This window comes from Uloborus diversus, unplaced genomic scaffold (genome assembly GCF_026930045.1).
Source record: "Uloborus diversus isolate 005 unplaced genomic scaffold, Udiv.v.3.1 scaffold_571, whole genome shotgun sequence".
Lineage (NCBI taxonomy): Eukaryota > Metazoa > Arthropoda > Arachnida > Araneae > Uloboridae > Uloborus > Uloborus diversus.
The window spans coordinates 1-26,758 of record NW_026558760.1 but is presented as its reverse complement, the minus strand read 5'-3'; the positions used below and the strand labels follow the sequence as shown (position 1 = coordinate 26,758).

The following is a 26,758-nucleotide window of genomic DNA, read 5'->3' as shown; positions in this document are numbered from 1 at the left end:
TTTCCCTATCCTCTAAAAAAACTGAAAATTGTAAAATTACAGTTTTTGACATCAACTTTAAAAATATCGCTTGGAAGGGAACTAGAACCCCTTCTGCCGATTCTTCTCTCCTTAGCCTGTATAAATCAACCAATTTCGAAAATTTTCTAGGGGGATTTACCTGATTCCTCCCTTTCCTCATGTTCTTCCTATATTGTAGGTATAGAAGCTAAAAAATGTGCCTTTTCAGACTCATAACCATTTAAATTCTTCTTTCAAATCACATGAAGTTGTGTGAGCGTTAGCTTTATTTTACCTTTCACAATTTTCTTTTTTAGAACTTCAAAAATTGATTTAGAAACTTAAAGAAAATAAGAACTAGCGGTTTTAATGTCTTTGCTCGACTCGGAAAAATCGAGATTTGGTACTAGTTAATTTAGCTTTTTGAATTTACTTAGGTGGGCCAAAATACTGTTTTGCCGACTGGGCAAAAGTCAGCCAGTTCGCCCCTGTATATATATATATATATATATATAAATATATATATATATAATTAGTTTTTGATCATCCCTTCAACTCATCAACAAACACAAGACTGAATTTACTGAAAAACGATCAAGATTTAAAAATGCTTTAAAAGAAATGGTGGAATTATTAAAAAATTAGGTAATGAGAAAATAACTCCCTAACCATTCAGACAATTACTACTTTATGCACATAATAGGAAATAAAATTTTTTGATTGAATTGAAGCACTTTTCAAGCAGTTTCAGAAACTTTTTTAAAATTATTTTCAAGTCCTCTAGAACAATTAAAGTTTTTCAAAGCAGTTCATTTGTACTTTCCAATCTCTGATATATTAAAATATTGATTATATGGTTTTACATTCTAACTTAGTAAGAAACTCCTATTATTCTGTACTACTTTTATTTTTTAATAACAAGTAGTGTAGAAAATGAAAAGGAATAGAGGTAGTGCAGTAATTTTTTCTCAAGCCTAAGAGATTGACAGTATGCAGAAGTAATAAAAAAGCAAGCAATAACAAAACAATTTTCAAAATACGGAAATCACGTTTAAAAATAAATAGAGCAAATGTGAACATGCTAGTCATGAAAATATATCTCAAGCAAGCAATGTGTTACAGGAACGTCATAACCATTTTTTTACATTTTTAATGCAGAATGTAGCAAGGAGATGAATTTGGCACATTTTGGCATCCTCTGCCCTCTCCTCGCATTTGAAGAAGTTTAAAATGTTCCTAGTTGGGAAGATCTCAATGTTTTCAAGCACGTGAAAATGAAATTAATATTTTAAAGTATTTTCCTTATTTTAGGATCGAATCATGCAATATTTTCGAGAGTTGGGGGCCCCCAAAGAAGCGGGGTTTCAGTTTAAATGGAAGATGTTTCGTGACTAGTGAATAATTTAAAATCAAACATCAACTCAACTATGTGTGTGTATATATATATATATATATTTATTTATTTATTCATTACATTCTCTCCCCATTTTTTATCTTTTTAAAATTTGGCTGCCACTTCAAAGTATGCATTTTTTTAGATTTGTAGTGTGATTGCTTAACTATCCATTTTGTGTTGCTTTGTAGTTCTGGTACTTAATACGTTGAGATTTCCAATGCTGATGATTCAATCTCAAAGAAGCCTTTCTTTTTCTTTGGCTTTGTTTATAATTTTGTTTTATTCCTCCCCCTTTTTAAAAATGTTTTCCTTTTTTATTACTTGCCATTATATACATATATATATATATATATATATATATATATATATATATATATATATATATATATATGTATATATTAAATACACAACTATACATATAAGTAACAAAAATATCAAATACAAAGCTTAAAGATGCGCAAAAGCAGCAAAACAGTTAAGCCATGTGAATAGCTTATAAAAGATTTTACAGTAAAAAAATGCAATATGAAAGTACAAAATATTAAAGGGAGAACAGAAAAATAATTAAAAATGGAGCCAGTACTCATCAGCAGTAGAAACTCCATCTATGGTTGAAAAACCAAAATATTTTTAAATAAAGTAAGATAGGAATGTACAAGTTCCGAATATCTACAGAGCATCTACAGCTTGGTTTTAGGTATAAGCTACCGTTTATTTGCTTATATTGTAGCAGGTGGTGCGTGTAGCCCAGTGCTTTTTTTGTGCTTTCATATTGTATTTTTAAACTTTAAAATCGTTTTTAAGCTATATATATAGTAAAATCCCTCTAATGCAGAGACACTAACGGGACAATTTTTCTTGTCGACAATAGAGGGGTGTCTGTTAGGATTGGTTTTACTGTATATATATATATATATATATATATATATATATATATATATATATATATATATATATATATATATATATATATACACACATAAGTATGAACAGTGTGAGCAATCACGAGTCTTTCAAAAGTATGGTGCCAATGAGCTCAGAATTGTTCTAAACAAAATTTCTTTAATGTAGATAAATATAGGATTTAGAACGGTACAAAAATATATACCTGCAAGACTTTTTTTGTTTTAATACCTGTGAGTTTCTGAGAAAAGTTTACTTAAAGAGTGAATAAAGAAGAAAAAAATCAAATATTTTAGAAGAAATGCTTTGAGGCACACATCCCCTCTGCTCAAAACTAATTTTACGCCAAATTTCATAAATTTATTATGAAAATTTTTGTTGCAAAAAATCAGTAAAAGTGTCACTGCTTTTTTACATGAAGTCACAAAATTAAATTAGCACATTTTTAAAAAAGACTTAGTACTTCATTTTAGTACACAATTTAAGAATGCTTATATGTACTGCCGCGGGAAGGCAAAGGGCTGCATCTGCTATTAATTTTTTTGTCATTTATTGTACTCGATCTTCATTGTACAAGCTTGCTTATTTTGTTTCTGCTGAAAAAAAAGCATGAAGAAAACTTCAAGTTTCAAAAATTTTTAATTGTTGGTATGGAATCCAAAAACGAGTTTCTTCAAAACTTCAAAACTCATTTATGCAGATGGAATAATATACAGTGAACTCTCGACTATCCACAGATTAGGGTGGCACGCTAGCCGCGGATAAGCGAAAACCGCACATAATCTGAATAATAGATAAAATACAATACTATAGCTGAGAAATATGAATAACACTCACACATATATTTAAATTATAGCTAAAAACGATAACATTGAACGTAAAAAGCATATGTAAAAGCTAAAACCGAACAATAACAGAATCATAAGTTCAAAAAAACATTAAATGATTATAATATAAGAACATATATTAAATTAAAAAAAAAAAAATTTCGGTTAATTGTAAGTCATCACCGTTTAAAAACAATGTGAAAAGACCGGCGGATAATCCGAGCCATGGATAATCCGATCACCGATAATCGGGAGTTTACTGTAATAAATTTCGGCTCCAGGTGTCATTTTGTCTTATTTGGTTTGTTCATTTCCATTTTTTGGTATTTATACGGGCTCCTGTTCGACCACGTTGCTTTCCTTGGATGACTTTTCATCCAAAAGCTCACGTTTCTTTTCATTGAAAAAGGTGTTTCTTGTAACACCAAAACACGTGTCTGCAGTAATTTGCAATTATGATGCATCAATACGTTGGTTAATTGATTCATTTAATTTTCAAGCACAAAGGTATTTATACGTAATGTATAACTAATGTCACTCTTTATAATAAACATTTTAAACTTTCTACATACAGTATTAAACTTTTGAGAAACTTGTAATACTTCATAGTATATTTTGAAATAAAGTCATGGGAAAGTCTTGGATAGTTCTAAATTTAGAGTCTGAATAGTTATTTTTTTTCTTATCACTTTGTAACGTGCAACATCAACTACTTCTTCCTTGAAATATCAAATTGAGATTTTTCTGTAATACTACGCTGTTTTGTGAAAGATACATGATATTAACTAAAATAATTTACATTTTCTTTAAAAGATTTTTATTTTTTTCCAGGTACGTCACAGTTAAAAAAAGAAAAAGAAAAAAAAAAAAACTGATTTTTAAATAAATAAATACTATATGCATTCAACTGTACAGACTAGTTTTGCAGAAAACTATGTTTGGATACAATTCACTAGCATCAGCTTCTTTTTGAATCTAAAATAAAGAGAAGCAATATCTGTATGAAAAAAAGTAGGTCAATTCATCAAATATTGAGCATATTTTTAAAAATTAGTTTGCTCTTTTTGAAAATACTAAAATGCACAAATGATAAAAACAATGTTAATAAATTACAAAATTTTCAAGTGATTTCAGGCAATGATTTTAAATAAGCTGATAATAGAGACGTACCGAGTACTCGGTAATTACTCGGTACTCGGCCAATTTGCCGAGTACTCGGTACAAGGCCAGATTTTGTTCAGGTACTCGGCCAATACCGAGTAGTTGTAAAAAATTGAATATTGTTCAAGACAGATTTTACAATTAATAAAAAAAAGTGCAGGCATATAATATATTGCAACCATTTACAATTCAAATTTACAAGTCAAATTTTAATTTTGAGAGTAATGAAGTTTGTTATGCTTCAATGGAGTAAATCTTTATTTTAAAGTCCCCAAAGTTAGTTACACTTATTAAAAATGGGACAACAAAAATTTATATTATTAAACAGATTTTTGCTTCAAACAAAAATTATTTATATAAGAAAGATAAGATAAAAATACTTTTGTTTAAAAAATAAAACAATGTTAAAAGCATAAATATGAAGGAACACAGCAGACACGTGTTTTGGTTTACGAAGAATGAATTTTAAAATGCACAAAATTAAATGCTTATGGATTTAAAGATATCAGACAAAAGTCGGATTTTTTTTGTCGGCTATCTTCACATTCATTAGCTCTCATTTTATACACTGAAAAAGACGTTCCTTGTAATGCAGAAACATGCGCCTGCAGCGTTCCTGCACATTTGTGCTTTTAACATTTTTGTGTTTCTTTTTTTTTCTTTTCAGCAATCACGATTGCTTATTGCTTTCATTTGACTGTTTTGATGTGCTATCATTTTATTTTCCCTCCAGCACCCTCTGCAGCATCATCCTCGACCGGCTCCTCACGATGCTGCTCCTCTAGCGAAAGCCATCTCCAAGTTACGTCAATATCCAGCTATACCGATGCGATTTCTCCAGATTGTTTGCTGTTGTGATTCAATGTGTGGGGTCGGTCTAGAAATTCTTTTCCAGACCACACTCATCGTGAGAAAAACATGTTACGCGGGTGTTTTATATCTGTCACCAGTATGGGAGCTGGATAAGTATAAGACCACACGTAAATACGGTTTTTGCTCCCCTTTTCTGAGAAATGTTCGAAATTAGATCTTAAGAATAGCTGAATTCTATCCGAAGCTGGACATTTGTTGAGCACATAAACTTTCTCCATTTGGTGTGATATGATGTCTGTGACACTATAGGGAACATTTTTCAGCCATCTTGTCAACGCGGTTGAAAACCACAGACAGCAGGAGGAAAAGATCTTAACGCATTTTGTCAACATCGGCTGACTGTTGTAAACAGGGGTGCATTCCCCGCCAAACGAATCCCCGTATATAAGAGAAAGTAAATAGGTCAAAAGGGGGAGATTCTTGTGATGCAAAGGGCGGATGAGTCGTGGAGTGTGGCTCTCGCAGTTCAAAATATCTTTGTAACATTAATGATCTGTAATTTGTAATATAGCTGTAAATATTGATATGTTAATTAAACGTCTCTAAAAGACCATGCATTCTCTTGTTGTCTTTACACAAGAGGTGGAAACGGTACAGCTTAAAATGGTGTCAGAAGTGGGATTGCTCAAGATAACCCTGAACTGACTCTTTGCTCATAAAGAAAACGAAGGGAGAAGAAAAGTCGATGCTTTCTCCCGCTCCTCGAAGAATTCCCGAACAGCTGTTTGAAGCGGAGTTTTTTTCCCTTCTTGCGAAAAGGGGGCTTTTCGTTTTCGTCTTCTTGTAACGCGGAGAAAAAGGAGAAAGAAGAACGAAACCGGAACTTTCGCGTCTCTTAATGATTTGCTGTTCGTGTTGTGAGGATCGCCCTGACCTTCGAAGTGCAGCGTTGGAAACGGTCAACCTGACCGAAGGTTTATAAGATTTCCAGGATCTCGCTGTTTGCGCTGGAAGACCATATGCTGAAGAGATCACCTTGATCTGTGCAATGTTGGAAACGGTCAAACTGGCCGCAAGTTGCTGTAGCGGAATCCAGTCACGGAGGCTTGTGTTCGGGCTGAAGAGAGGGTCAACCGGACCTGTTTAAGAGCAGAAACGCCGTCAACGTTCTGCTTTTGTGATCATATTGATCAACCGATAAATGGTCAAACTGACCATACTGTGAAAAGGTCAAGCTGACCTTCAAAAGTGTGTGTGTGTGTTGGTGGGCAAATCTTGCCGAAGAAAATTTATTGTGCACGTGCCAATTGTGGATTACAAAAAGAAGAAAGGCGCTCAGGAAAATCTGGGGTATGTACCTTTGCTTTTTCTTGAGTTGTCATTGACTTGTTGCTATATTAAGTTCTAAGGTTTGGAATTAGCTTAATTCTAATTAGTTAAATGTATGACAGTGCAAATCTTGTACGGGAAAATTGTGTACATTTTAAGTCATTTAAAAGTTAACTGTGGGAACTCAAGTACGAGTACATTAACTTTCTTTTGCTTTCTAATTAGCTAATTAAGTAATTTCTTGTTGTAATTTTTGTATTCCTTGAAATGGCGTTCCTCGGAAAGGGAAAGAAGCAGGATTTGATAATCCTGGCGGAAAATTTAGGGATAACCGTTACCTCAGAAATGAAAATTGTAGAACTTAAAAAGGCAATTACAATTTCCGACGATTACGAAGAGGAATTTGTTAGGACCCTCTTCGAAAACATAACTTCTACTAGGAAATTAGAGGAGGAAAGGGCTGAACAGGAGAAACAAAGAGAACTCGAATTAAAAGAAAATGAAATACAAAGAAAACACGAACTGGAAATAATAAAATTAAAATGTGAAAACCCTTCTATTTTTGAAAATAATAATGGAGTACCTCCATCATCTATTGTGTCGCGCTTAAACATTAAGAAACTAATTCCTGAATTTGATGCGAAACAATCGGACATCAGCCTATATCTGGTGATTTTCGAGCGACAAGCAACGAGAGCTGAAATTCCCGAGGAAAATTGGGTCGATCATTTGCTTAGCTTGTTGCCACTGGATATAGTGCAGCTGATCGCGAGGGAACCCGAAGAAGTAGCATCGGATTACCATCATGTAAAACAAGTGTTGCTAAAAAGATATAAATTAAGTTCAGAAGTCTTTCGACAAAAGTTCACTCAACATCAGAAGAAACCCGAAAATTCCTGGAAAGATTTCACTTTTGAAATCACTAATTATTTAAATGAATGGTTAACGGGGCTGGAAATAGAAACTTTTGACCAATTGAAAGAGCTCATGGTAGTGGATCAGTTAAAAAAACGTGCCGGTCCCGAAATGAAAAGTCATTTTCTAGACGACTGGACTAGTTACAAATCATCCGCCAAACTTTCAGAACAATTTGATAATTACGATGAAGCCCGAAAACATAATTCAAAATCTGAGGAAAATTCTAAGAGAAATTTTAAATTTTCTGCGGAGGGTACTGGTTTTAAAGAAACAGGAAGTAAGACGGGCGAATTAAAACAGACATCTAAGTCGGCAAATTCTTCTAACGTGCAAATTCGGAAAGATTTCGAAAAACGCGCGGCTCCGCGGTGTTACTACTGCCATGAGGTAGGTCACATTAAGCCTGCCTGTCCAAAACTGGGAAAGGGAGCCGGAGTGGAGTCTGTCAATTGTATCTATTCTGAAATAGAAACTATAAATTTTATAGAGACGGCAGAACTCACAGAGGGCTTGATTTCTTACACCGAGGGTACCGTGGATGGGAATCCGATATATTTATATTGAGATACAGGATCGACCATTGATTTAGTCAACGCTAAATATGTAAAACAATCGAGTTGGTGCGATCAAAAGGTAAGAATAAGGCAACCATTAAGTCTGGATTTAGTAACATTACCCCTAGCTCAAATAGAAATTTCAGGGTCTTTTGGTACAGTGAAAACAAAAGCCGCAGTTTGCGGAGATGTGTTTGATCGAAATCGGTACCTGTTGGGAAATCGGACGGCCGCGTTGATCAAAGAAAGGACCGGCTATGAATTTTCCCTGATAGATTCGATGAGCGGCAGCCCCCCGGGTTCTGATATAAATTTCTCACTGACCAAATGTGGGAATGGGGCAACAGTTTATACAAATTCAGATCTGAAGGATGTCCTTGATGACAAGAAAAAAACTTGTCTTTATGTTGAGGGGCAGGTTTTGGTTTCCGGAACAGAGGAAAACTCCTCGCAAGTGGTCCTTTTTGGTAATAATAGAAATGAGTTGAGCACAGCTCGCAACAGGAGTTCAAATCGTGATCTGAAAATTAGAAAGAGGGACGGCTCCGAAGCTGAAAATACAAATCAAACAGATTCATTCGATAACGTAATGCCGTGCAATCCTCAGGAAAACATTCCATTAAAATGTACACATTTTATTGAATTAGGAAATGAAATTGAGCCGGTTCTCGTTACAGAATTAGTAAATGATTTAATTAAGAGTTTTGGAAATTCGGTAGTACTTTGTTTGGATAATACAGAGGCATCTTTGAGCATAGGGAAGTTTCTTTATAGGATCCCGAAAGCAAAACTAACTGCTATTAGCACGTCCAAGTGTAGAGTTTCTCCGGGGCGAGAAAGAGGGAACGCAGTAGCTCTGCAAGTAAAAGATCATCGCTTCTTCGTTTTCCGGAATCCCCTTACGCGGGTTCAACTTAGGATACTTCTCAAGTTACTGTGTTTTGCGCATTATACGAAGTGTCGCGAGCGGGAAGGATTCCTTTTGGAACGAAAGAAACGAATTACCTAGTTTGTTTTGCTAACTTGGGGGAAAGACTAACATATGTCAGGATGCCGGTAAAATATGCTGAATATTTATGTTAAATGTTGTTAATCTTAACTATAACAAATTGTATAATTTTAAATTGCATTGTATAGTTTGGTTAATTGTTGTGTACTCGTACTGCGTTCTAATGAATAGCACGTTAACAATGTTCACGAATAAGTGAAGTAATTTGATGCTTTTAACCTTTAATACATTTATGAACGCGTTATTTTTATGATTAATTTTGTTGTTGTTTTCTTTTGTAATTCATATATGATTTTTCTATTTTAATTATATGACCCTTACAAGTTTCGCACTGTGTTTACATTGTAGGAGTAAGATTCTTTAAAGTAGTTTATTTGTTTTAAAATGGAAATTGAGTATTGAGTCAATTGCAACTCCAGAATTAGCATAGTACTGCCTATAGAAGTGCTATTTTTGTAATCAAGTGTACTTGAGTGTCGTCACCAGAAAAATGAAACTTTTCTCTTAATCGAAAAGTTCTTCTAAGGGGGAAGGAGCTATACCGATGCGATTTCTCCAGATTGTTTGCTGTTGTGATTCAATGTGTGGGGTCGGTCTAGAAATTCTTTTCCAGACCACACTCATCGTGAGAAAAACATGTTACGCGGGTGTTTTATATCTGTCACCAGTATGGGAGCTGGATAAGTATAAGACCACACGTAAAATGGGTTTTTGCTCCCATTTTCTGAGAAATGTTCGAAATTAGATCTTCAGAATAGCTGAATTCTATCCGAAGCTGGACATTTGTTGTGCACATAAACTTTCTCCGTTTGGTGTGATATGATGTCTGTGACACTATAGGGAACATTTTTCAGCCATCTTGTCAACGCGGTTGAAAACCACAGACAGCAGGAGGAAAAGATCTTAACGCATTTTGTCAACATCGGCTGACTGTTGTAAACAGGGGTGCATTCCCCGCCAAACGAATCCCCGTATATAAGAGAAAGTAAATAGGTCAAAAGGGGGAGACTCTTGTGATGCAAAGGGCAGATGAGTCGCGGAGTGTGGCTCTCGCAGTTCAAAATATCTTTGTAACATTAATGATCTGTAATTTGTAATATAGCTGTAAATATTGATATGTTAATTAAACGTCTCTAAAAGACCATGCATTCTCTTGTCGTCTTTACACAAGAGGTGGAAACGGTACACTACACTTACACGCACGTACTCACACACAAGCACATACACACATACATACACCTACACACATACACACACACATACATAGACACCTACACACAATTACCCACACACTCATGCCTGCACACAGACACAAACACATATGCCTACACGCACACACACATCCCCTTCACCACAAACACTCATACACACAACTACCCACACACTCATACATGCACACAGACACAAACACACACGCCTACATACACACAAACAATCGTGATTGCGAAAAACATAATTTGAATTCCAGATGTCAAAATTCAAATTATTTTTTTTAAAAAATTATTTACGTTTGACGGACTAGCACTATAATAGATTGATATAATTTGTTTCAATTCTAACTTGATCAGTCATGCCTCTCATTTATTTGTTTATTTTTCAATTTAAAAATAGCTTTTTTGTAAAATTTTTGAGGCAAATAAAATTTTCAAAAAAAGTCATGATTGATTAAATTTCAGCTAGAATTTTGTTTTAAAAACTATTAATGGACATGGAGGTCTATACTACTATTTCAATGTCTTAAAAATTCATCATGTGTGTGTCGATGGTTCGACTTGAAACATATTTGATACTCGGTACTCGGCTGAGTAGTGATCGGCCAAAGTGCTACACGGTACGTCTTTAGATGATAATGATTTTAAGATTGAAAAAAAATATTAAAATAAGAAGGACTTTCTACTTATATGATTTGGATCAGTTTTTCATAAAATTATCAGGGCCGTCTGAATGGGGGGGGGCAAGGTTCCCTCGTTTCGACGGAACACGTAGACATTCACACGAAATGAGGGGCCCCGCGAGGTGCGGCACCCCTCATGGTATTAAATGCCCCGATTGTAAAAAATTAGGGGCGCCTTGCGGCACCCCCTCATTTCGTGTATCATAGATACACAGTCATAGACACACAAAATAGAGAATCATTGCAATGATTCTCTATTTTTTCCTAGGACATGAAAATATTCCTCTCTTTAAGTCTCCAAAACATTCGTATCCTTTTTATCATTGAAGCAGATACAATTTCTGAAAATATTAGAAAAAATATTAGAATCAAACAAAAGGCAGTTCTCCTTTGTCTAGTTCTCACCAAGTTTGCTTGAATTCTGCCCCTGCGTGCAGGGACGTAACCAGAAAAAAGATTTAAGGGGCACATTGAAAAAACAAAAAACAGCAAAAAAAAATTTCCTTTTTTTTTTATCCGATAGGAAAAAGGTCAAAAGGTGTCTGGTCAACATTTTGAAACTTTTAATTTTAAAAACGCAATTTTAGCCTTAAAAACGCGATTATAGGCCATGTTTATTGACGTTAGGGTAAGGTCAGAGACTGTTTCCAATTGATTATTTTTTTAAATAGATTGAAATCAGTTCCTTCCCCCCTGCAAGTTTTCGAAATTGAACTTTCAAAAATGAAACTTTAGACAAACTTAGAAGATTTTATGGAGAGGAGGGTCTGGAGCATTTCCCATGAAAATTGTTCGAAATTATGTTACAATTTAAGCAATTTTTTACATTCAGGGGTTGTTCCGCTTAAATTTTTTGTAAGTGTCGTTTAAAAAACCCATTGCTTGTGATATTAAAGAAAGCATAATACTTGCACGAATATTTTCTTACATTCAAGTCTTAAAACGCAATTTGTAAGGCCATATTTTGTAATATTAGGGCGAGTGATTTTTTGAAATTAGATCTCCAAAAACAAAATTCTGTGTGATTTACAATGTTGTTGAGTATTTGTGGGCTTCTCCCTAAAACTTACAAATATTTGATGCAAAAGAATAACATCTTTGTTTTTAACATATATGAAAGCTGGTATTAAGTTGGTACAAGTAAAACCAAAAAACTCTTGAAAAGAATCATTGGATGAGTACAGATCGAAATTAAATTTTGGATGTAATTTACTTCGATAAATACATTTTCTATTTATAATCAGCAAATTATTTATTCGTGTTCTTAGTTTGATCAATATGAATAACCAATTAAGTTTTAATTGTTTGTTTTTTGTCTAGTGGAATAACATTTTAGTAGATAAATATTTGGATTTTTAATATTTCCCTTTTTCGAAAAGTTTTTGGGGCATTAATATTTTACAAATATTAAAAACAGGTTCATTTCTTATGTGTTAGTTTGTATTAAGCATAGCCCTCTGATTTTTCTGTTCATTAATACGTAAAACATTCAAATACGACGTGTTCACTCATATTATGCACTGATGTTATAACTAACTTCCTTTTTTTATGTGTAAAAAGGGGGTAGGGGGCGTCAGGAAACTTTCGCCCCGGGTGCTGTCAGCTCTTCGGACGGCCCTGAAAATTATAGGGCACCCCACTGGGATGTTTGTGCTAAGTTTGTGAAGAAGATTATTAATTTATCTAAAACTTCTTACATTTTATGTCTAGTGCATGACACAAAGCTAAATCTAAAGAGATTTTTTAGGAGTAGTACAGCCTCAATTTTTTTATTATGTTTAAAAACAAAACATTCTTATTTTCCATGTTTTTTTTCTCTTGTAACTTTAATATATTTTTTCATACAATTTAAAATGGATACCATCCATGGACATCTAGGCATGTCAATAATTCTGAAATCGTCACATTTTGGGAAATAGTGACATTAAATAAATCTCCACGTCAAGCAGTCTTAGCAGGGTTGACCGAATTGGACCCAATTGGGTTGGACCCAATGGGTTTTTTTGAAAAAACCCATTTAAAAAAACCCATTATTTAGCCCACTTTTGGGTTTTTTTTTTCAATTTTCTGAGAAGTTTAAAAAAAATTAATTAATTTAAAAACTTTCACAATTTAAACTTCTTTTTTATTTGTTCTTCACCACAAACAATGAACATAAGTGAATTTTGAACTTTAATAGTATTTCTTAACTCTTAACGGCATTAAAAAAATACTTAAACGATTTTAAATATATGTATTTAACATTTTTTTTAACTGGTCAATAAATAACTCAAATTATCTGTCACGTCTGATTTTCTCAATATTTGTAGATTGTACAGAGGAAACTAATCTAGTTAAAAGGCTTTCATGTGAATTATTTTCTAACCAACACGTCACAAATCTCGAATTAACACAAGGTATATTTTTTAAAAATAAACAGATTTTTCAAACGGTCGACAGAAAACAGAACAGGTACACTATTTTCATTATCTTACGGAAAAGTTTAATATTTCTTGCTCTGTACACAGAAATAGAAAAGCAGGCAACATAAAATTCAAAGAAATGTCTTGATAAAGCTGGAATTCAGTAAAAAGGGATTTAAAATACTTGAGGTTCTACAGTAGTTTTGCATAACAAAATCAAATACAATAAAGTAAAATGCAAAAAAAAAAAAAAAAATGTAGTAATTAAAATCCAACAATAGATTTTATCACTCGAGAAGTAACTTTGTCTTAATTGTTGGTAATAATGAAAATTAAAAAATCTGACAATTCACCATTCTTGGGTTTTTTTCGTCTTTTATACTTTTCTTCAGAAAACGCTGAATTTTAACTAGTTTTCCAGCTTTTTTTACCCGAAGACAATTTTTGCACTTTGTCCATATACTTACACTACAATATGCAACAATTACCCCACATTTTCCCTAAAAAAAGACAAAAAAACCCACATTTCTTTAAAAAAAAACTCAACTTTAGTTGGGTTTTTTTGGGTTTTATTTCAAAAACCTAAAAAACCCTGGGTCCATGGGCTTTTTAAAAAAACCCGGGATTTTGCCAACCCTGAGTCTTAGAGGTTTATTATACTAATCCCTTAATTTTAGAGTTACCAGAAAGAATGAGAAAAGTGGTAGGTTCTTCCCAAGACCCATGCTTAGGGTTGCCTGTGTCAACTGAGTGAAAGTCAGCTGCCCTAACCACTAGACCACATGGGAGTTATCATAAGTCCTTATGAAAAGGGACCCACAGCTGAAGCAAAGTTTAGAAAACAGCAAACAGGAGAATATCCAACAGCAGGGCTGGTCAAATACTTAAGATGTTTAAGCATAAAATAATATTAAATTAATCTTAACAAAGGGAATGATTAATAATGCCCATATAAATATGCAATATCCTTGTCAGATAACTCAATTGAGCAGTTTCAATCTGCTTTATAATAGATTTCCAAATTTCAATTTTTTTTAAAAAAAATTTTAACTCCCTTTTAATGATAATACATATTGTTGCCTCAGAGCAACAGCAGAATATCTTAGTTTTATTCCTGGGATTAGATGTCTTACTGTTGCTCTGAGGCGACGATATTGTAACAGCTGGATTGTACATTTAGAAAGCAGTGGAGATTTTCTGACTAAAAATAGAAAGTACTATTCTGATTAGAGGCTGAAAACAATAATGATTAGGAGAAAGGGAAGTCAAAGACCCTCATGAAAGAGAAAATTTTAAAAAAAGTCAGAGTACACAACTCTGACATGTGTGCCATGGCATCCTTTTAAGTCACTATAGTTGGGGCCAGGCCCGTGTCCAGGATTTCATAAAGGGAGGGGTTTTGGTTTCAATAATTTTTCATTCATTTCTGCATTTTCAGGAAAACACAACGGTGTGCCAAAAAATTATTCATTTCTGTTTGATGGTCACAATGAGGGACAAAACGGGGAGTCAAATTCCTAGAAGATTTCGCTTTAAGTAATATTACCATATCTGTTATTGTATTTTTTTTGGTGGAACGTTGTTTATCGGCCCCCATCTAACCGGAATATAATTTGTAGAGTTAAAAGATATATACCAAACCAAACCTAGTGGCACGTTAGCTCATGGGGACTAAGGCCTACTGTGCTCATCTCAGTCTTCCTGACCAAGGGCTCTGGGGTGCTAGGCAGATGTTCCGGTTAGGTGGTCAGCCTAACGCGTAAGCTCCAGGGTTTAGTTCCCAAACGCGCTTGGTACTCATTTTATCGGTCCACTAAAGGGATGAATGGCTAAGTCAACACATAGGGATAGAACCCGGACCTGTGGCGTGGAAGTCTACCACTGAGCCACAAGGGTTCAAAAAATATATACGCACTTAAATAATAATTGTAAATTATGATTGCTGCAAGAACGGAACTGTAAATGCGACAAATATTCGGTGTTTGTTTTGATTAAACATACAACTCCTGCATCGAACATACAATAAAGTATAGAACTACTAATTTAACAAACAATATGGAGATTTTGGAGCGTCACACTGACACCGCTGCAGCTGAACTATAAATGATAAAGTATCTTCGAGAAACGGTACTATTTAGATTTGTTAGAAACCTTTGTCTTTTTTTGCTTTAATCTATACTAATATTATAAAGAGAGAGGGCGGATTTTTGTGTGTTTATATGTTCGAGGTAATCTCTGGAACTACTGCACCTATTTGAAAAATTCCTTCAGTATATGAAAAGTGCTTTCTTACTGAGTAACATAGGCTACAATTCGAAAAAATCCAATAAATATTTCTTTTTCCTTCCTTTTACAAACGAGCTGATATGTGCATCACATGACTTCCTTTTACTCCAATTTAATGTCATTTTCCCATTATTGGCAATTTTAATGTGATTCAATAGTTTACTCTCTGACAAAAAGATATCTCTCTTTTTCCAAAATATGATTTTAGTCGATAAAGAGACGGCATTTCTAAATTTCTAGGAAACTTAAAAGGGGATGGTAAAAAAAAAATGCCGTGCACAAACTTCAACATTCAAGTTAATTTTAAGCCAAATTTGCACTTTTCTTCATTTGGTTTATTATTTTTCACCAATGGGAGGGGTTTAACCCCTAAAACCCTCCCCTTGGACACGGCTCTGGTTGGGGCTAACCTAACCATGCAGCATTGTGAGATCTATGAATGCAGATTCTAATCACATCACACAAGTATTGCCAGGTTTGGTTTGCCCTGACTATAGGTACCATTCAATTTTTTTTTTTTTTTAAATCCTTTTTGCTTTGCCTTTAAAACTTTTGTCAACACATCCAGATTTTAAGTAAGCACAAAATTTAAAAAAAAAAAAAAAGATGAAGAGAAAAACACATGTATTTTTTCGTGATAAGCTTCATTATATGATCTGAAATGTCACACACTAGAAGTTGCTTATCATGTACCGTAGAACTTTGATAATTTGACAACCCAAGGGGACATGAAAACATGTCGGTTTCCTAATTTTAATTCCTAAAGAGTTTCTATGTCACTTACTTACTATTGCTTAACGTTCAAATTATGAAAAGTAATTCCAGCAAGGGAATTCTCTTTTCTTTTTTTAAAAAGTGTAAATAAAATCATTATTATTATTTGAATACTTCAAGAGGAATAAATCCATAATTTTTGAAAAGAGATAAAAGATTCTTGTCAATCAGGTCTATTAAAGATAAAAAGTCCAGCTAATACTTGTTTGAAAAACATGTCATGGTGACTTCTTTCTCTAGAGGACACCCCTGGGTACATTTATCCTGCCCTTTTAGTATTGCACTAATGGCACAGTGTGTGGTGGCTGACTCTCCTAGATAAAAGATGAAATTCTCTAAAAGAGATTTCCAGAAAAGGATTGTCTGACCAAGAAATCAAAACATAAAATTCTGAGAAAAGGTCAATATAAAAGAATGTTGGTAGCAAAAATTGGACAAGAATGGCAATTAGATGTTGACTTTTAGGGGTTCCTGCAAATGTGTGTCAAGTTAAAGAGGTTTTCGCTTGTTGAAATCAGCACTGAGAAAACCATAAGAAAAATAAATGTTGAATTACCGGGGTAGTCGAGTTACCGAAGTTGCACTGTATTCCTAAGACACAAAATTCAATCAATTTAATTGATATTAATCAATTAAAATGCAACACTTACCAGTCTAAACCATCTAGAAAGGTGATTGTAAGTTTCTTTGTCTTGGAAAGTCATGCAGGACTAAGGGGAAAAAAGAAGTCAATATGTATTTTAATGTATACTCAGTGTTTTACTAAGATTATTAAACTTGCTACTAATCAAATATTAATAAACAGTCACAATCTACTACACAAATGCTATGTACATAGAAAAACCTGATGTGAGTATCAGATCAATTATATGATGATTAAAGTAACATATTTTTTTTAATTACTAAATAAAATGATCTTTTTTGAAATTCAAAACCAAAGTTATTTGCAAATATAAAACTTTTTTAATTGTATGCAATAAAGTAATAAAAAAAAATAATGAGAATGATGTACCACCAACTCCATGAAGTATTCACTTGCGTAATTTGAAAACTTTTTCGAGCTTGCAGCTTTTAATGATAATTGAATCGATTACTTCAGAAAGGGCATAAGTCCAACTAATGCAACTTTTCTGGAATCAATAAAAGTGATTATTTCATTCAAAAATGAACTAAATTCTACAAAAATTTTTATGACTAATCTAGCCACAGGTAGGATCATTACCTCACCTTAAATTATGTTTCATTTTGTCACTGAAATTAATTAATTTTTTTTTTAATCTGGACACACCCTTTCTGCAATAAATATCTTGAAAGACTAGTTTAGAATGATGAAAATGTAAATCAAGTGAAACAGATTTGTTTCAAACTGATTTCGGATAATAAAAAATAACATAGCAAAGTGACAAAAATAATCCGTATTCATAAATTCGTTATCTTAAGAAAATACATCGTATATTTTCCTCTTTCTCTAGTCTTGCTTTAGTAAAATAAGAAAGTCTGGTGGAAAAAAAAAAAAAAAAAAACACAAACTGAAAGTTTCATGTGTGTATAACACTATAGTCATATTCATCAAATACATCCTCCATGGAAATTGTTTTTTCTATCCTTCTCTTCTCTAGTTTTGTGTACCAAGTTCGATTTACATATTAGTATGAATATGTTCAAAACTGCACTCAATAATAATCTTGATAGTTGTTACTTCTATATATGAAAATTTTCTCTTTATACTCAATGCTGACAAAGGTAGTTCAGCCGACAAGAGTTACTTTGCAAAATTATCTTGAAAACCGTCTACAAATTAGCTAGCCTGAAACCGTTCCTTTCATGTTTTATCGAATGTATAAACATCATGAATGTTGATAATTGAAAACATTAGTCGTCCACTAGAATCTTTTTCCAAAATCTTAATTTGGAAGATAAGTCATCTTAAAAAATGATGGGCAGCTGTTTTAGTAGTAACAGTGTTCATTGTTTTCAACAGATGTGTGCGACGGTGAATCTTAATGTATGAGGAGATAACATTTCCGGGCTTATTGGCCGTGGTCTAATTGGAGTAGAAATTCCAGACGTTTCGGCTTGCTTTGCTGCAGCCATCATCAGTGGTTTGAGTTTGGTGAGACTGATTCCTGGCTTCGGTGGCTCCGGTATTTAAGCAAACAGCTGCTGCGCTGCTGGTCCTGATTGGGAGGCGTTCTCAAGCCGCTGGTGGAATAAGGTTCCTGATTGGATGAGATTCAAGCCGCTGGGTGATCCTGGTACCTGATTGGATGGGATTCACAAGCCGTGGTGGCTGCTGGTTTCTGATTGGATGGGACCACAGTATGTTTTAGACTGTTGTGGCGAGTTGATCTAAGGGCAGGGTGCCATGTTCCACTGGGAATTGGAAACGTCTGGAATTTCTACTCCAATTAGACCACAGCCAATTAGCCCGGAAATGTTATCTCCTCATATTGACGCCGGCCGTGAAAGCCTTAAATAGTATTTAATCTTAATGTAATTTCAGAATTTCATTTATAAGAGATTGGATTTCACAAGGTAGTTATCTGTCATATTTGTTTAACATTCGTTTTACTGTCCTAAAATCCCGGTCGCAAAGGACTAACGTTTATTCTCTCAGAGGAAAGTCATCAGCAATCTTGTTAAGTATCTTCAGTGTTATTTATGGAAAAAGTCTTCTGCAGTGTTGTTCTTATTTTGACCAGCGTATATCTCACTGAAAGCATACAGTTTTTTTTTGCAGTTCCTAGAGTGATATTAATAAAACTCCTGAGAAATTAGCAAATATCATTTTGATTCTATGATTTCAAATCCTCCCCCTAACCCCCTGAACTGATGAACCTACCATTACTCATATGCTAGATCAAAAAAGGTATTTGTTTTTACTTCATTACACCAAAAAAATCTAGTTCTTCTATGATCTTGCCATTGCATCTTACTATTTCTTCCTTTGCGTTTAGTGCACAAAGGGCATAAGTCTCGGACTAACGCCGCTTCTGTACTAAACGAAAAATATGACCTCTAAATAAAGTGCTTTGTTGTACAAGACTTGACTTCCGCACTACACTAGTCGATGTCTCTACATACAAGCATGGAAAAACCACAGCTAACTCAATTTTGAAAAAAAAAAAAAAAAAAGTGACTTATGCCCTTTCTGCAATAATTGATTCAATTATGCATATTATAACAACTGAATAGTATATTTAAAGGGTAGAGAACATTTTTGGATTTAAAATTTTTGAAATTGTATTGTAGCCTCTTTTTTTTTAACGATAATCATGTGATGAGTGATGCCTTGAGTGAAATAGCTTTTTCGACATTACAAACATTAATACATTTTCAACATTGTATGACTAACCATACTGCCGTGGGCAGGTTAAGTGCAGTAACTGCATTTTTTTCATCTATAGTACATTAACTTTATTGCACAAACTTGCTTATTTGGTTTCCGCTGAAAAGTTTTTTCATACAATTTCATAAACATTTTCCTCGAACAATTTTTAATATTTCAACTCTTGATTAAAATAATTATTTTGTACAAGAAGTATAGGCATTTCATTCATTGTAACTCCAACAGTATTCGTTAAATGTGAAATTTTTTTACTTACATAAATACTGTGTAGACTCAAATACAGTATTAAATCTGCAATCGTGAACCGGTTGTTGACAAAATAGGTTTTACCAGTTAAAATAGTGTTCAGTTCCTGTAAAGGAAAAAAAAAATTATAGAATTAAGATACAATTATATTTACACTAAAGTTTGGGATTTTTAAAAAGTAGGCTCTTAATTGTTAGAAATAATTGACTAACATGGTTTGCTTCAAAAGAAGCATCTTGAACTAATGAAGCAAATCAACATGTGTGCTAATCCACTTTGTCATTGATGTGAAGCTTGCATTGTTGCAGGTGGTTGATAGACTTTTTGCAATCTATTGGTTATAGGGAATGCAAAACCATACCAAAAACTCAATACCGGTATTCGGTATTTTTAAAACATGATACCGGAATAACCGGTATCAGGGTTGGCAAGTTTTTGCCGGGGGCGGAAAAAAACCATGGAAAAAACCACGGTTTTTACCGTCCGGCAAAAATAGGTTTTTGCCAAAGTGGCAAAAATAGATTTTGTGTTAACAACTTACGGACAGTTTTTTTTCCTTTTATATAAAAGTAAAAGCATGAAAAAATTTTGATAAAATTCTAATTTAATTTTTATAGTTTAAAAAAATTTAAGGTTTAACTTGCTTTTAAAGTTATGGAGCATTTTTACTTTAAAATTTTTAAACTAACTTAAAATTTCAGTTTGTAACATCTAAGACAAATAATTAACTTACAATGAAAATCTAATTAGCTTGTTTATAATAGCATTTTTTACAGAATACTAAATATCTATATAAATTATACTTAATCAAGATGCAACTATAAAATAAAAGAAATAAAAGTAATTAAAAAGCAAAATACACATTTCTTTTGATTAAATATCATTAGATTGAATTTAATTTAGATTGAATTAAATAGCTTGAAAATCTTAGTGGGATAAAAAAGGTGATTAATTAAATATGTGTATATATATAATTAGAATTCAAACTTTTTACAGTAGAAGACCGTTATAACGCCGACCTATATAACGCAATTCTCTATAAACCGCACAACTTTTCAGAAGTAAACAATAGGTTTTTAAGTTGAAAAAATCCCTGTTTTGCTTTGCAAGCATAAAAATTGTTGGGCAAATTAAATGTTGAAAGTTTTTCATCTTTTCATCTTAATTCAAAGCTATTAAATTGAAAATTAGTACTCATAGTAAACAGAAAATACCGCAGCTGTTATGCAAACCATGAAGTTAGCAGAAGTGCAGGATAATGCACTTTCTTTTGATTGTGAAATATATTTATTTGTGAATGGCTAACTGTAATATTAGTGCTTTAATACTCGTTGCAGATAAAACTCATTCTGAAGTGCTAATATATAGATATATCTTGAATATTAGTTTCAAAATTTGTGAAATGATCTATATAATGCAAAAACCTGTATAACGCAAAAGCTCTGGTCTCAAGGTGTGCGTTATAACGGTCTTCTACTGTATTAATTTACTAAGCGTAAGTAAACATTCTTTGTTTTAGCATTGAAGGAATTTGCTAAAACAATTTTTTAAAAATGAGCCAACATTTAAAATCTTAAGTTTTGCAATCCCAACATTTGTTTTTTATTTATTTTTCACATTATAAATTAGAAGTAACATGGAGAGACATAACTAAAATATTAAAGTGCATTATTTGTATTATATTGTCACTATTTCTTGATTAACAATATGATGCTACTTTATTTGCAATTAGGTTTTTGCCGTTTTTTCCATTTTTGCCGGTTTTTTCCATTTTTGCCATGGTTTTTTCCACTGTCCCGGCAAAAATACCTTTTTGCCAGCAAAAAACCCAACCCTGACCGGTATTAATACTGGTATTTGAAATTTCTCAAAAGATGCTTCAAAACATTTCATTTCATTGCCACATTTCATAATTTTGTACAAAAATTGTATCATTTATGAAAACATATTGGGAACAAATATAAATGAAGGAACAAATGTCATAAGAAAAAAATCAATAATAGTAAAAAACAAGTGCATCTATTGAATTGTACAGTTGAAAATACCCTTTCTGAATTCACGCAGGTCGATAGTACTGTTAACAGTGCATGATATACCTTCTCTAATTGTCTAGAAGTCCTTCATCTTCAGGTAATTCGGTCTCTTGTGTGTTATTTTTGGATAAACAATATTGTCAGGGTTGGGTTTTGGACTGTCCAAAACTGGTTTAGGACAGGACAGGTGGTTTTTAGCGTCCAAAACTGTCCGAAACTGTCTTAAACTGTAAAAAACTATGCTAAAGCTAAAGGGGTATAATCTAATCAATTTGTATTTACTGCAATATTTGTAATGCATAAATATAGATATTAATATGTGGTTTAATTAATGAGTTCTTTAATATATTTTTCTCCTAAATGTTTTTTTAAAAAATATTTCAGCTATAAAGTTGCCATTAACTATTACATAAAACTTCCTTATGTAATAGTTGGTAGAGTTATGAAAGGAAATTCATAACACTACCAAAACAACTAATTTCAGTTCCATTTATAACTCAAAGGAATGATATTAAATGTGCAATATTTAGGCGGAAAAAAAAATATTTAATTTAGCTTAATTTTTTAAATGGTTTTTTGCAAATAAGTTTTACGTGATGTTTTAACAAAAATTATTTTTCAAATCATAGATTAAAGAACAAGAAATCGATGATTATATACTTATGTTATAAAACTTGTGTTATTCTTTTTTAGTTTATATTTTTAATATAATACAATCTGTAACTACAAAAAATTGTAATTTATTGCATTTAAATCAATTATTGCACTATATTTTTAACACTTTCTTTTTGACATGCATTATTGTTCAAAAACTTGGTTTATGGAGAGGGAAAAAAAAAAGAAAACCTGCATACAAATAGAATTTTTTAATGAAGCATTTAATTCCTATGTAACACAGCTGCATAAATTAGTTACACATATGTTCATACTTGAATGTTCACATTGAATAAATAAATAGTCAAAAAAAATTTTTTTTCTTTGATATTTTCTCACAAAATATAGTTTGTCAAAAATAGTTTTGGACACTTTAGGACACAAGGGTTTTGAACAGGATGATAATAACCTTGCCAACTCTGCTTTCATTTACATACATGCATAAACATATGGAAATTTGTTTACTATTATCAAAAATAAATAAAATAAATAAATATACTCATGCATACAAATTTAACTTTTAACCGAGAATTCAACTTTTATGCAACTAGATTAAAATCAGCTGCATAAATAAGTTGAATGTTCTCATTGAATAAATGTTCAATATGAAACATTACTTTGATAAATTTGTTCTGTTTTTGATGTTTTCTCAAAGAATACAATTTTTCTAAAAATATAGTTTTGGACACTTTCGGACAGTTTTGGACAGGACGGTAAAAACCAGGGTTTTTACCACGGTTAGGGTTGCAATCCCTAACTGGTAGATTCTTTCATTTAACTAATTTTATTCGTTTAAAAGCTTTAGCATTGACCTAGTGACGTGTCATTGTGGAAATTATTCAATAGCAATCTCCAGATGGCAGTAATGGTATGAAGGAAGTATATAGAAAATTATAAGAACTTTGTTAAATCCAGTACTGATGAAATTTTCCTCAGACGGAGTGATCCCGATTATAGTTCTGTTTTTAGCTCAGAATTGATGGCCATTGATACGGCTTTAAATTGTATCTCTGAACACCTTCTTTTTGAAGAGATTTGGTTCCTCAGGGAAAGTGAGAGTGTAATCCAGTATCTGGAGTACTGGAAGAATATTGGACATTAGGCGAGAATCCAGGTTTTTAAAAATCCCAAAACCTTGTTCAAGTCTTCCAATTTGCATTTCCAATGGGTTTCATCCCATGTAAATTTAGCATACAATGATGTTGCTGATGGACTGGATAAGAAGGGATCTTTCCTGCCACAATGTCCTGATAAACTTTTGTCCTTCAGAAAATTTTTTTCCAGAAGCAGGGCCCTTAATACATCCTGGAAACAACCGCTATCCCTTTCTTGGTATCATGCCTCTAACCCTGTTAGAGCTGTTGACTCTGGAGGAGACAGGCAGAGCCAGATAGCCTTGTCTCAGCCAAGGCTTCCTAACTATTAGATGCCTGTCGCTTTCTCACTTTTAACATAGAGCAAAATGATCCCAATAAGCAAATTTTGGTCAAAGGTATTAGAAATTAATAGCGGAGAATGGACACAATTGGTTAACTTCTAAATTTAAATTTTGAGATTAACCGATAAACAGTCTGATTTGAATTGTTTGGTGTCATTGCCATAGCAATGCTATCCTTGTATTGCTGCCAAGTTGCATTGAAAGTGTACCAGCGGAGGATCACTTTTTGAGGCAAATGTGATAGGCATTTAGGTAGCATTTAGGGGGCGTTGGTCTTAGTTGACTTTTGGTCACCTTAGATCCCTAAGATTCTACCATGGTATCAAAACTCCTTCAAGCTGTACCAAGTGCAATGAAGACGACGCCACTGCAGAGCGTTTACTTTGTTGTGTCGCTTTGTCGCATGAGGATATTCTGAACAGACCAGGTCTGGTGTTGGAGAGATTAATGGCGAATGGACTCATGGATCTGATCTGATTTCTGATCAGTGAGGAGAGCTTGTAATGCCACATAAATGCTAACATAAGAGCTTGTAATGCCAGTAAAAAAGGCATAAAGATTGCACTTTAATAATAACACACTAATAAACACTTAAAACAAAACACTTTAACAAAAAAGAAAAAAAAACCCTAATTTTTTTCTTAGATGTAGAAAATAGTTTGAAATATTTCAATGCATAAATAATGATCATCACGTCGTTTCAAGCAACAGTTATTGTAATGTTTTAGACTTAAAAGTATTAAATTTTTAAAAAATTTTTTATTTTTAAAACATTTTTTACTCAAATTGCCTTTGCAGTAAACTCTTGATTGTTGGTGGAAGGATTATTCGCAAGTCTCTTTAAAATTTTTTTTTCTTAGCTGTCATTGAATGTCATTTAAACTAATGATTGTTTTATTGTTCGCTTGTATTTTTTTTTCTTTTTTTTGTTACATTTAATGTTAGTAAATGCAATGTAGTAATGTTTAGAGCTATAGTTTTAAATGTATGTGTGAGTGATCTTCATATTTTTTAGCTATTGTACTAGCACTGTATTTTAAGGAGTATCGTTTTTTACTTCATTATTCAGATTATCTGCGGTTACCGTGCCATCCTATTCCATGGATAATTGAGAATTTACTGTATTTAAATTCAAAGGGCAAGAGAAATGATACTTACATCAAGCATTTCTTTAGTTTCTTTGAGATTAGAATGCAATAAGCAATATTCAAGCCATTGATATATGCTAGCATTTTCTTCCTTTGTAATGCCTAAAGTATTAAGAATAAAAATAAAAAAGAGAATATATATCCATGCTATTTTTTTTTGAAAATGAAACTTGCAAAGAAATGGCAATTTAAATGATTTTTCCCTTCCTTTTTTAACCCATTTCAGGCTGAGCATGGAAATTTTATTATATTAATTATATTTATTATTAATATAATATATTATCATATATAATGTATTATTATTAATTTTATTTAATATTTTCTTAAAATTGGGTTTAAAATACATCCATTAAGACACAAAAAAAGTTTCTTGCATTAAAAAATAGTATTTAATTAAAAAAATAAAATGGTGCGTATATGCACCATTGGCCAAATCAATGAACAAATATTTCAATGGAACAATATTATTCTTAGTCGAATTTTTACATTTTTAAATGAAAATTTTCGAAGCATTTTGGATGTAAATGGACTGCGCATTTGAGGCACAAATAAATCGTGTGGTTTTTGCGCAATTTACATCGTCTGCGGACTTTTTCTTCGTGTTCATTCATGGTATATACGATTGTATCAGTCCGTATTTCTTTCAGAAGAGCTGTGGATGATGGACGACCCTTGTTTGGATGTGGTATTTGTATCGTATTTTCATCAAATAGATTGTCCTGAATTCAGCTTTTAATAAGGCAATTGCTATGTATGAACTTAAAGTCTGCAAGTGGCATTTTTGTGTTATTAGCAATTCTATGTAGCTTCCATGAATTTACTATCACACTATCAATAATATTTGTAAATAATGGCTTCCACCATTTTTTGCTTTGAATTCTGATCTGGTAATTTGCTATAGCATTGTCATGCAGGTCAACGCCTCCCAAATACTTATTTGTAGTCCAAAATAAAGTTCGGTTGTGAAATATAAATTTCCTTTCGTTCACAGCGGCTATGCGTTTAGCATTTACAATTGGCAAAAAGGTCCCATTATAGGTAACAATCGTTGCTACAGCATCGTCATTCTATCTGATAGCCAATGTCTTTGCATCCTTGTTGAATGCAAAATCATAGGAACCCCAAGGTTTTTTTTTCATATTTTTGGAATCATCCACAGGGACGTAGATTAAGGGGGGTTTCGGGGACAACCCCCCCCCCCCGAAAACGTTAGTCTGAAAAAAAAGGGAGAGAAAGAAGAGGGAAGAGAAAGAAAGAAAAAGAAAAAAAAAATCAAAATGACTTTTTTCTGAGTAACCAAGGTCAAAAATTACCTTCGCCCCCCCCCCCCCCCAATGCCATTGAAAATCTGCTCCATGTGTGGCCCTCAAGCATAAAGACGTCTCCCTCTGCTGCGACAATTTTTTGATAATTGAGTGAAATTTGACATTTCGCTTTAAAAATGACATTGGTTTGTTAAATCCACGTATATGCATCCTTTTTTTTGTCATAGATTCTGCAAATTGTTAAATATATTTAATTGAATGAGCCGCGCAGTGGGAATATTGCATACAGTTGAATCTGTATATTTCGAATTTCACATTAAAGAAAAAAATCGAGATAAAGAGTTTTGAAATACGGGGGC

The 26,758-nt window shown here is 32.9% G+C and overlaps 1 protein-coding gene across 1 annotated transcript; it reads right to left on the bottom strand.

Annotated features, from left to right (window-relative positions):
- Positions 1-3,808: 3,808 nt before the first annotated feature.
- On the bottom strand, positions 3,809-25,231 carry LOC129233637 (eukaryotic translation elongation factor 1 epsilon-1-like). The gene is made up of 4 exons (XM_054867611.1): positions 25,145-25,231; positions 19,872-19,967; positions 16,917-16,976; positions 3,809-4,101 (listed from the first exon to the last, which is right to left on the bottom strand). The coding sequence occupies exons 1-4, from the start codon at positions 25,151-25,153 to the stop codon at positions 4,030-4,032; spliced, it is 237 nt and encodes a 78-aa protein (XP_054723586.1). The 5' UTR covers positions 25,154-25,231; the 3' UTR covers positions 3,809-4,029.
- Positions 25,232-26,758: the final 1,527 nt, after the last annotated feature.